The sequence below is a fragment of the Balaenoptera acutorostrata genome, chromosome 17 (assembly GCF_949987535.1).
Source record: "Balaenoptera acutorostrata chromosome 17, mBalAcu1.1, whole genome shotgun sequence".
Lineage (NCBI taxonomy): Eukaryota > Metazoa > Chordata > Mammalia > Artiodactyla > Balaenopteridae > Balaenoptera > Balaenoptera acutorostrata.
The window spans coordinates 1756942-1769203 of NC_080080.1; the positions used below are offsets into that span (position 1 = coordinate 1756942).

At 56.2% G+C, this 12262-nt stretch overlaps 1 protein-coding gene across 1 annotated transcript in view; it reads left to right on the forward strand.

The window, feature by feature from the left end:
- The first annotated feature begins 951 nt into the window (after positions 1-951).
- Positions 952-12262, forward strand: part of TSNARE1 (t-SNARE domain containing 1) — a 131887-nt gene continuing 120576 nt past the window's right edge. Inside the window, 1 exon segment of the mRNA XM_057531654.1 lies at positions 952-1017. Coding sequence (XP_057387637.1) covers positions 1005-1017 — 13 coding nt within the window. The 5' untranslated portion in view covers positions 952-1004.

Sequence of the window (12262 nt, forward strand, 5' to 3'; positions counted from 1 at the left end):
GGAGATGCCTCCTCCCATGGGGGTGGGGAATAAGCAGGTTCTGCTACTTCCCAGGAGGGGCGGCAAACTCCTCCTTCACAGAGGATGCGATTAGCAAAGACAACACTCAAGTGCTCCTGTCATGGAGTTTCTTTTTTTTTTTTGCCACTCCTGCTTGGTGATAAATACCTTGGTAGGCTGCTAGGAGTCTCACGTGGAGTCAGTTTTCTAAGCGCCTGAGACTGGTCTCGAACAGCTGGGGTTGAGGTGCTTGTCTTGGTCAAGCCCCTGCTAGGTGCTGGGCCTGCGCCAGCCCTTCCCCAGCACGTGTCCCCCAGTGACACTGCCCGTACGGGTGACAGATGGCAGGGTAGCGGTGCGCCACCCTGCCCCTCCCATACCTGCTCTCCAGCCAGCTCCCACATCACCGCTTTGACCACGCCCAGAGAAGGTGTCACTGCTCAACATCACACAGCAACACAGGGATAGGTTTGGTGTTAGAAGAGAGTAGGCTCTGTGGGGACACAGAGTGAACACTAGGCCCCCGTGAGCGCAGCTTGTGTGCCCACTGACTTGTCATCACTCCCTGAGGCCACACCACGTGCAGGGTGCCCTGCTGAGCGCCAAGATGCAAATTCAACCACATGGGCCTGCCCTCAAGAGGCCTGTTGCACGGTGGGCAGGTCACAAGCCTACCAGGGTGGTCGTCATGCCGGATGCGGTCGTACGGGCTAGGACTGGTGCCAGCTGCAGTGTGCAGGAAGCAGGGGCTGCTCTCCTCTCTCATGAGAAGGTGCAGCTGGGGCGGAGGCTCCGCCCCGCAGCTGCTCCCTGTCCGCAGCTGGGGACCCACCCCTCTGCTCCCCAAATGGCTGCTCTCCTTGGGACACCGTGCGCACGTTCCAGGCTGGAACAAGAGAAGGCAGAGGGCTAGCTGGCTACGTTGGTCCCTTCTGGGTCTGAAGACTCACCGTGTCCTCTGCCGTCGTCCTCCGGGCCAGCACTACCTTGCTGCCTTGAACAAAATGGGTTCTGTTGGTAAGGGACAAAGGGGGACTGGGCCGCAGGGATGACCTGCTCACAGGGTTTGATGGAGGAGGGTCTGTGGTGGGTGAGTGAGGGCTGCCACGTGCTGGGTCGGGGCGGGGGTGGGGGGGCGCAGCGTGGAAGTGTAAACACCTTCTTCCCCTGGACGGGGCTGGGTGGGCTGATTTCCCAGAGAAGCTGACCTGGGAGCCGGTCTTCAGGGTATGGACAGGAAGGGTGGGGGAGGGGAACTCGCCGCAGACCCCAGGTTGACAGTGTTTGACCCAGGGATCTCGTACAACCACGCAGAAGCCCAGGTGGCTTCTCCTGTTACAGCGAGCGTTTCTGGGGTCGGCTTTGGCGGGCGCTACACGGAGGCTCCTTCTGAAGACCCCGCGGGCACAGTGAGGCTGCAGTGCAGCGGACAGATGCCCCGTGGGGGCTGCGGCAGCTTCTTCCCTCCGCTCTTCCTCTGGGGGTCTCTTGGCCATCCGCTTAACCCTCAACCGTCCGGGTCCTGGTTCTCCCAGAGGAAGGTCCTGATGGAGGGGGCCGTCTCTCCTGCTTCTCCGGGGGGCGCTAGGGGGCCTCGCCCCAGACTGGGGAGGAGGCAGCAGGTACTGAGCACCCGCCCTGGGCGGCCCTGCTCGCGCTAGACCACCCGGTCCGCAGCCCCGGGGCACCCGCTCGGCCCGCTGGGTTGGCGGGAAGCACACTCCGCAGGTGGTCGTCCTGGAGGAGTTGTACTTCGCTTTCCTCTCCTTTCCTCCACACCCGCGCCCGCTGAGGGTGGGGCGTGGCCGGAGCACCCTCAGACCGCGCTCTCTGGAGACCCGTCCCCTGAAGGCCCTCCGCGGAAAGGCTTTGGTGTGTGGTGACGATCCCGTCTACTCCCCGCAGGCACGGACCAAGGCTTGGGGTCCGCAGGGCACGGCCCCTCCCGGCAGTGCTCAGCGGCCGCCCTAGACCCGGGCGCTGGCCCTTGTGCCCTCCGGACCCGAGTCCGGGGCCCGCACGGCCACTGCGCCGCCGCGGCTCTGCCTCTCAGACCCGTGAGATCCGGTCGGGCCTCTGAGGCGGGGGCCGCGCACTCCGCGTCTGTCACCCCCGTTCCACAGATGGGGGGACTGAGGCTCGGGGGTGCGAGTGAGCCGGCCACCTACAGGCCCGGGAAGGCGGCGGGAACGGCTCGACCCAGCCCGGCAGGCTGGGACGGCACATCCTCAGTGGCCCTCGAGGGTCCCGGCCCTGGGTACCCGCGGGTGCTCCCGCCGGGCGCAGGCTTTCTGGCCCAGCCGGCCGCCGTCCCAAGCCGTTTCCGCCGCCCGCGCAGGGCACTCTGGGACTTGCAGTCCCCGGGCTCACGCCGTCCGCAGCCCGTCCGCGGCTCGGCGGCCATTGGCTGGCGCGAGGCGTCGGGGCCGACGGGACGGACGGGGGGTGGCCTCGCGGCCCTCGCCGGCGCGAGAGGGGCCGTCACGTGATGTTTGGGTGCCGGCTCCGCCCCCCGTACCGCCCCTCCCGCCGAGAGCGCACGGAGCGCGCCCGCGAGCCACCGAGGCCCAGGTGAGGCAGCGGCGCGCGGTGGCGCCGGGCCGGCGGGGGTGGGCCGGCGCGGGTAGGCTGGCTCGGCTGGGAGGGCGCGAGGCCGGAGGCGGAGGCGGCGGAGGCCGGGGCCGGGAGGGGCGCGCGCGGCCAGGGGTGATCGGGGGCGGGGTCGGGCGGGGCCCGCGCGGCGGGAGGGCCTCCGGGAGGGGCGGGACCGCCATGGGATGGGCGGGGTCTAGGGGGCGGGGTCGCAGGAGGGGCAGGGTCTCGGGGGCGGAGCGCTCGCACCGAGGCCCGGGTGCCCACCTGTTGGGCGCCAGGGACGCTGCTCATCACCAGCGAGCGGGAGGCAGCCCTTGAGGGAGAGCTGGACACGATGCGCCTCCCCTCTGCTCCTTTCTGCCTTTCCTCTACGTTTGGCTTAAAACGTGCCTCTGGGGCACGGAGGGCAGGGGCCCTCCCACCCGTCCAGCTTCCAGGTGACTCTGATCTGTGCTGCCCCCGCGGAAGCCCTCCAGGGGCTTCCTGTTGGGAGACTCACGTTTCACTCCTCCTTTGCCCTCTGGGCTCTTTGTGCGCCGTCCAGTGTGGCGGCCGCTAGCCAGCGCGGCGCAGGCATGGAACAGTGCGGTCATGGCAGAAAACTCTGTGGGTCGAGCTGCTGGACTAGATGGGCCTGCTGCCATTGCAGCCACACCTGTAGCCTTCCTCACCCACCCTCTTCCTGCCCGTGTCTTAGTTCCTGGTGGGATGGCAGCTCACCATCTTTCCGGCGGGTCATAGCCCACTTTCCTGACCGCCCTCTCCTACCAGTACCCTGGTTCAGGTCCTTTCTCTTTTCCTTCCCAGCACTTCATGTTTTGTCACTGTCGCTTGTTTGCTTGTTTTCCGCTTTATCTTGGGTCCCCAGGAGGCAGGGATTGGGATTGTTCCTCACTATAGCCCCAGGGTGGACAGAGTGTCAGGGTGAGGTCCAGGTGAAGTTTGTCAGTATTGGAGTGCTTCAGCCTATTAAAATGGTACTTCTGAGTGGTCAACCTCATATGTTGTAGGTCCTCGGTAGAAACCCGGTGCAGCCTGCCCAGGACAGTGCAGGAGCCCAGTTGTGACTGCAGTGGCTGTGGGAGAGTGGCAGTCCGAGAAGGCTTCCTGGAGGGGGTGGAGCTTCCTGGGCCACGTGCACATTTCTCTCCTCCTTTGTTTGCTCTGACTGTATCCAGGCTACCTTCTCCGGGCCGCTCCTCTGCAGGGCCCTGAGGTGGGCACCTAGACACGGGCACTGCCGTCTAGGGGTTTGGGGGCTCATGGGCAGACCATGGCTCACAGCACACAGCACCCGTCTGTGTTACTGAGAGTTTCGTTGCTCTCCGACTAGTGTTTGGACTAGTGTTTGGGAGAAACAAACTGTTGGCCAAGGCTTAGAATTTTTTTTAACGCGCACAGGCATATCTGTGGCTGCTGGGTTTGTTTTGATTGTGTTATTTGCTACAAATGGAATTTAACCTGGGTGGCTCAGTCCAGCCGTAATTCTTTCTGTTCTCTGAATTGTAATCTGTGCCATGTCAGTAATGACGGACTTGCTGGTCTGTGAAGGTGGGCCGCCTCTCGGATTCCTCTGTTTTCTGCCAGAACATTCAGCACTGCGTGGCTGCTAAGTGTTTGCTGGATCCCTGAATGGAGGAGTGGGTGACAGAAGACTAAAGTGAAGGGAGAATGAACAGCGGCAGACCCGAGGGAGGCAGGTGAGGCCCGGATTGGGTGCTGATCCCAGGAGGGCCAGCCTGTGCCGCGCTGCGAGTCGCTTGAAGAGCACCCGAGACAGGGCTGTGGGGAGCAGGGACCAGGGGTCTGAGGTCTGGGCTCTGGGCCGGATCACACGAGGGGCCTGTGGCTAGAGGTGTGCGCCCCCTCCCAGCCCGCAGAGTCCAGTCTGTCGGCCCCTGGGCTCGGTATCGTGTGGCTGGGTGCATGATGGTGGTAGCAGTGCCGTGGACCTTTCCCCGGAGTGATTGCTGGCGGGGGAGAGCAGGGTCTTCCCGGGAACCGGCGTGGCAGGCTGCTCACGGTCCCAGCAGCCCTGCGCTCCCGCCTCCTGGAGAGGGCAGCCCGCCCCGAGGTGGACGCAGGAGAGCAGGCCAGGCGGTCGTGCTGACCCTGCGAGCCCCCAGCTCGGAGCTCCCAGTCAATAAAGTTTTATTGTTTCCTTTACGTGGGTTGATGGAAGACTGTCTCGTTTTCTGCCTCTTGATGTCCCCCGAGGGAAGGATGGGGACCCAGCCCTGCGTCAGCATCCGGGTACGAACAGTGAAGCCCCGCGGACACAGCGTGGCGGAGTCTCAGCTGTGGGGCCCTGAGCCACGCTGCTCATGAGCACGTCCCCGCCCTCTGTCCTTTCTGATCCCGCAGCCACCGGGAGGTGGTGGCGTCCGCGCCATTGCAGAGACACAGGCACTGAAGCTGTGGGAGGGGCTGTGGAGTCAGGGAGTGCCCGGGAGGCTGGTGCAGCTGCCCCTCTTCTGAGCAGCCCTCCGGCTCCCGAGGGTGCCCTCTGGCCTGCGTCTGAGGTGGATGAGCGGGAACACAGGAGAACTGGCCATCGTCACCCTCTTTGTCTCACCATCGTGATGGTCAGCACCGTTTATGGACCTAGCACCTGCTAGGTTCCTCATATTCCTAAGATCAGGACGCTTCCCAGGGCTGAGTAACTTACCCGGAGTCACAGGCCCATAAGTGAGCGGCCAGGATTTGCCTCCAGCACTCTGGCTGCAGAGGCCGCTCACCACTCTGCTGCCCCGCCCGCCCAGCCTTCCTGCTCTGCTGCTTCCTGGGAGGACCAGATCGGAAGATGCCACCGCCCCAGACGATGCTTTCTGAGTTGGAGAACGTCTTTGGTAGTGGTGATGATTATACTAATAAAGACTTAATCCTGACTTTCTCTCCGTATTGAACTGATGTTCTAAAGGAGAGCCTGGCAAGGGTCGAGGGCATTAGGGAGTCCAGGTCTGGAAGTGTGGTATCTCTCATGGGGGTGGGTCGCGGCTGGGCTGGAACTTGGAATTCTTGTTCCCAGTGTGGCCGGATGAAAGGGGGTTAGAGTGAGCCCACTATTGGCCATGGCTGCTCTCTGGGACCTGTGGAAAGGAGTCAGGTCCTTAGGGCTTTGGGACCAGGTGCCATGCTCGGGCACCTGTCTGTCCACGTCTGTCCTACTGTTGCCCGAGCCAGACCCTGGATGTGGTCGCAGGGTCACAGGCTGCGCCTGCACCAACTAGGAAGCCGGATGTTAGGGGTGCGGGGTGGTGGGGAAGGAGGGGGGTGGGAAGTTGTCTGGGGAAGATGGGGGGCAGGCACCCCGGGGGATGGCAGGGGCATCAGAGCTCTGTTCAGGGAGTCGACGCCAGACAGAGCCGGCCGGGGGCAGCCCCCCCGCCTTCCGCCCCAGACACTTCTGGCTGGCTGCCCTCCACCGGGAGCCATAATCTATTCCTGCCAAGTATTTGGAAAGGGACACAGTTTTACGCCGGCAGCCCGGAATCAATCTCTCCCACGTGAACACAGCACAACAGCCCCCTTCCCGGGCCTGGCTGCCCTCTCAGCACAGGCTTTCAGTGGCGGTGCCAACGAGGAGCTGGATCCCTGCCTCGGGTCTGCCCTCCTTCCCCGCTACGGCCTCACCCACAGCCAGCGTGCTAATGAGCCTGGGCAGGTGGGAGGCGGGCCTGGGCTTGGGCGCTGAGTCGGTTCTGTGTCCACCGGGTCCAGGGTCCGGAAAGCCTTCAGTCGCAGGGCGGACGTTCTGGCTGGTCCGCAGGCTCCAGCCTGGACCCCGTAATTCCTCTCTCAGTGTCCTGGCTCTTCTTGCCCGGGGGCTGCTCTGGCGTGTTTCCCCGGCTGACATCTCTCAGGGCGCCCATCTGCAGCATCAGGCCGCCTCCGCACTTGGCCTCTGCAGCTCTCACAGTGTGACCTGAATGTCTTTCCAGCCTCTGGTCAACCTGCTGGGCCGATTTCTCGGCTGCCCAGGCCTGCCCTCTGGGGTCAGCTTGGCTGCCCCTCTGGCTGGAATGGCCGGGCGCCAGCGCCCCCGGGGACGTCCTCCGACCAGTCAAGGCTCAGGTCTGCGCTGCCGTGTGGAAGCCTGGCCCGTCCTCGGGGGCCTGGCACAGGGCAGGGCAGGGGCTGCAGACTGATGGAGAGCCTTGCGTGGCTGCTTCCTCGTTTCCTTGTGGTCATTTGTTTGGTGTTGGGCTCCCCATGTGCTCTCCAGGGCCAGGACCCTGTCTGTCTCTGTGGCCCCAGCACAGGAAGAGCACACAGTAGGTGCTTGATAAATGCTCATGGAAGCACAAGCTAGCTATTTCTCAGCTCTTTCAGCTGGTTTCTGGGCACCTGCTATGCTGGGGGCCACCAGCATCTCCAGGTGGGCCAGCCGTGAGCAGGTGCTTCACACGTGCGCCCTGGCTCCTCGGAGCAGAAGGGAGACGGCAGCTTGCAGGGGGCGGAGCTGTGTGGGGCTGAGTCTTCCAGGGCCCTGCAGGTGGGTGGCACGTGGAACATGCTGTAGGGACCCTGAGGAGCGTGGCCGCAGCTCCGAGTGGAGGGTGTGGTGGTTTTAGTGCCACTGGTCAGAGCAGGGAAGCGGGGCAGTCATTTCCTCTTAGACCTCAGGAGGTGATGCCTGTTTTCCCAAGGCCACGAAGTGCAGAGCAGGCTGGGCGTAGGACCTGGCGTGTCCAGCCCTAGAACCTGGGCTTTCCCACTCTGCCCCACAGCGTTACCGACCCAGGGTTGTGGAGAGCTGCTGGACCAGTGGCTTGAGGGGGTCCCCGGAACTGGGGGGGCTCTAGTCACCCCAGCTGGCAGCATCCTCTTCCTTCAGCCAGAGCAGCTCCGATCTCATCCATTTCGCCTGGACCTTCTGAGGATGATTGTGTTTGAAGAAAGGATTCTGTAGCTGGGAAAAGCTCTAAAGCTGGTTCATCCCTCATTTTACACCTGGGGAGGCAGGGGCCAGAGCCGCCTGCTGCTGTGGGGTGCAGCCTTGCCTTGCCTCTTCCGTCTGGCAGTGTGTGCCGCTGCCCACCTGCAGGAGGGGTTGGAGGCCCGTGGAGGGGGGGGGCCCACAGGCAGCAGGTGGGGTTCTGTCTTATGGGCTGGGAGGGCCAGCTGGGCAGGAGTGAAGTCAGGCAGCAGGTGCAGGCACAGATGTGATTGGATGGACAGAAGTCTTAATGGTGTAGGGTAGGTCTTGCTGCGGTAACAAGTATCCCCCAGGTGCCAGCAGCTTAAAACCACAGAGTCAGCTTTGTGCCTTGGGAAAGACACCCTTCCTCACTGGGCTTCCCCTTTTCCTTGAAGGATTGCCCTGTGCTCAGAGAGAGGTCGGGCCCTGCGGGGTCACCTCCCTTGTGGCCCCCATGTCCCAGGAGGCAGGCACTCGGGAAGCAGATCAGGCTGGATATGTCCTCTGCTCTGGCCACTTGGTGACCTCGGGCGTGGAGATTGACAGCCCGGTGTCTTTTGTTTTTGTTTTTTTAATTATTAAACTTTATATTTTGAGACATTGTGTGTTCACATGTGCAACTGTAAGAACTGATTCTGAGCCTTCCTGTGTACCTTTACCCAGTTTCCCCAAAGGTAGCGTCTCACAGAGCTGTAGCACCATGTCACACCCAGGATACCAGCAATGGATGCAGTCAAAATACAGGCTGTTGCTGTCACGTGGTTGTACTTTTGTAGCCACACCCACCTCCCTGCTACCTTCACCCTCCTGAACTCCTGGGAAGCCCCAGCTGTCCTCCTTTTTTCTTATGTCATTTCAAGAATGTTATACATAAAGCAGAAAGTAACACACCATTGTAAAGCAATTATACTCCAATAAAGATGTTAAAAAAAAATAAAAAAAATAAAAATGTTATACAAATAGAATCATACAGTATGTAGCCCTTGGGGACTGGCTCTTTTCATCTGGTATAATTCCCTGGAGATTTCTCAAGGTTGTCACACGTACCTGTAATTTGTTTGTTTTGATCACTGAGTCCTGTTCCATGGTGTAAATGGACCACGCTTTAACTGTTCCAGTGCTCTTACACTTTTTGAATAGTGTATATCGTTCAAAAGTAGAAACATATGAGGAAGCATACAGTAGAAAGTTAAAAGTCTCCCCATCCCAGCCTGCCCGGTCCTTGTCTCCACATGTGACTCTGCTCTTGGTCTCTTACCTGTCCTTCCAGATACGTAAGAATGCGATTATCTACCAAATACAAATCTACACTTTGATATTTTTCCTTTTTCTGTCACAAGTCATGTTATGAATTTCTTCTCCACCTTGGTTTTTATTTTTTCCCCCACTAATCAAAATGTCCTGGAGGTCTTCCTGTATCAGTACAGAGAGCTTCTCTTTTTCTTGTTGACAACTGCAGAATATTTCGAGTATGGGTATGTCAGAATCGATTTCATATAGTCTGTCTGTTGATAGAAATTTAGGTTATTTTCAGTCTTTGTCTATTACAGAATGAATGACCTCTTCGTATGTCATTTGATGCATGTATGTAGGATGTACGCGCTGAGTGCAAGTGCTGGGTCAGAAGACTCAGACTTTCCTCATTAGGACACACCCTGCCAGGCCCCCTCCAAAGGGGAGGCACCAGTCCACATACCTGTGGAAAGCTGTCGGCACCCGTCCCCCAGCTGCTCCCACGCTGAGTCCAATCAGGCTTCAGAGGGGGGACACATCTGCATTTCCTTTATGATGAATGAGTTTGGTATCTTTTTATATATCAAAGAGCCATTTGCGTTTTAGTTGTGAGCTTTCTGTTCCTTGACATTGTTCATGTTTTTAAAACTGCGTTGTTGATTTTTTTCCCTGTAGATTATGGAGATGAGTTCTTTGAATGTCAGATGAATTCAGGGCATTTGCTGCTGTCTTTTGTTGTCCTTACTGTTTTGCCATGTAGCAGCTTTCGTGTAGTCAGATCCGTCAACTTTCACATGTGGTGTTTGGATTTTGAGTCGTAGTTAACGAAGGCTTCTTTTCTTCAAGTTTAAAAAGAAGTCCTGTGTTTTCTTCTTGTTTTCGTTGATTTCCTGTGTTTTCTTCTCATTTTCGTTGATTTCCTTTTAAAGTTTTTATTCATTTGTCTTTTATCCTGGTGTATGGTGTGAGGTACGAGTCTGACCTTAATTTTTTCCCAGATGGTCTACTAGTAGTCCTGTCCGAGTTATTAAAGAATCCATTTCTTCCCCCAGTGGTTTTAGGTTCTAGGTTAGTCATGCCCTAACTTGCCATTTGTATTTAAATTTTAAACTGATGTATTTATCCTGATAACAGCCCTTCACGTGAGACCGGTACCGTTTGCAGATTTAAGCGCACAGTACAGTACTGCGTGCACAGTACAAGTACCGCGTGCTGTTGACCAGGTGCAGTGTCGCCCACACATGCTCTGATGCAAGCCACATCATCTTGCTTCTGCATGTTAATTAGCAGCTCTGCATCTCCCCTGCCCCAGCCCCTGGCAACCACCGTTCCACTCGGTAGTTCTTTGAACTGGACTATTTTATAGCTCCCTCGTATAGGCGGAGTCATGCAGTGTCTGTACTTCTGTGACTGGCTGATTTCACTTTGCATAATGTCCTCAAGGTCCATCCGTGCTGTCACACACTGCAGAATTTCCTTCTTTTTAAAGGCTGAATGATATCCATTATATGGATATGCTGCATCTCCTTTACCCATTCATCTGCAGACGGAAAGCTTCGGTTGTTTCCATATCTTGGCTGTTGTGAATAACACTGCAGTGAACATGGGGTGCAGAGTATCTTGGAGATCCTGATTTTAATTATTTGGAATAAATGCTCAGAAGGGGTATTGCTGGATCGTATGGTAGTTCTATTTTTAATTTTTGAGGAAGCTTCATAGTGTTTTCCATGGCGGCTGTGCCATTTCGTGTTCCCGCCGGCAGCGTACAGCGTTCCAGTTTCTCCACATCCTCGCCAGCGCTTATTCGCTCTCTCTCTTTCTCTTTTCATTTTGTTTTTGATAATAGCCATTCTCACAGGTGTGAGGTGACGTCTCATTGTGGTTTCGATTTGCATTTCTCTGATGATTACTTACGTTGAACATCTTTTCATGTACCTCTTGGCCATTGGTATGTCTTTTTTGGAAGCATGTCTATTCAAGTCCTTAGCCCGTTTTATAATTGGGTAATTTATTTGTTTTCTTAAACTATTGAATTGTAGGAGTTCCTTATATGATTTGGAGATTAACTCCTTATAAGATACACACAGTCGTATACTTAGGATGGTTCATCTTAACGATTTTACGGGTTTTTTTTGACTTTTCATGGTGCGAAAGTGACACACATTCAGTAGAAACCATGATTCGAATTTTGAATTTTGATCTTTTCCTGGACCGGAGATGTGGGGTGGACACTCTTGTGATTCTGGGCAGTGGCAACCGTAGCTCCCCGTCAGCCCCAGGGTCACGAGGGTGAACAGCCGGTGCCCAGACAGCTATTCTGTATTCAATTTCAGTACAGTGTTCAATTACATGAGATAGTCCACACTTTAGTGTAAAATAGGCTTTGTGCTAGATGGTTTTGCCCACTTGTAGGCTAATGTGAGCGTTCTGAGCACGTTTCAGGAAGGCCAGGCTAAGCTGTGACCTTCGGTAGGTTCAGTGTTTTAAATGCATTTTTGACTTAGCTTCAGTTTACCATGGGTTTATCAGGGTGCAACCCCATTGTGAGGCGAGGAAGATCTTCTTCCACTCCGTAGGTGCCTTTTCACTCGATGATTACTTCCTTTGCTTTGCGGCAGCTTTCTAGTTTGATGTAGTCCCACTTAGCTGTTTTTTGTTTCTGTTATTTTGTGCTTTTGGCATCATATCCATGAAATCATTGCCAAAACCAGTGTTGTGAACCTTTCCCCCTGTGCTTTCTTCTAGGAGTTTTACAATTTGGGTCTTCTGTTTTAAGTCCTTAATTGATTTTGAGTTGACTTGTGTGCGTGGTGTAAGACAGGGTCCAAGTTCATTCTCCTGCAGGTTCAGCTTCAGTTTCCTGGCATCATTTGTTGCAGAGACTGTCCTCTCCCCGCTGTGTGTTCTTGGCACCCTTGGCAGATCCAGTGACTGTGTGTTGATTTATTTCTGGGCTCTCTATTCTGTGCCATTGGTCTGTGTGTTCATCTTTTGCCAGTAGCATACTGTTTCAATGACTGTCACTTTGTAGTATATGTTGAAATCAGGATGGGTGATGCGTCCGGCTTTATTGTTCTTTCTCAAGACTGATTATGTTTGTTTGCCTGTAAGCTGTTCCATTGTCCATGTGTACAGTTGTAACCTCTATTTTAATTTTTAAGGCCTTATACTGTGTTTCGGTATATCAAAGAACTCATTGCTCTTTTGTCATAATTTTTTTGCCTATTCTAGATTATCTTTACATATGAACTTTTTTTTTTTTTATAAAGTACGGATTTTTTTTTTTAATTTTTAAATTTATTTATTTATTATTTTTGGCTGTGTTGGGTCTTCGTTTCTGCGCGAGGGCTTTCTCTAGTTGCGGCAAGCGGGGGCCACTCTTCATCGCGGTGCGCGGGCCTCTCACTATCGCGGCCTCTCTTGTTGCGGAGCACAGGCTCCAGACACGCAGGCTCAGTAGTTGTGGCTCACGGGCTTAGTTGCTCCGCGGCATGTGGGATCTTCCCAGACTAG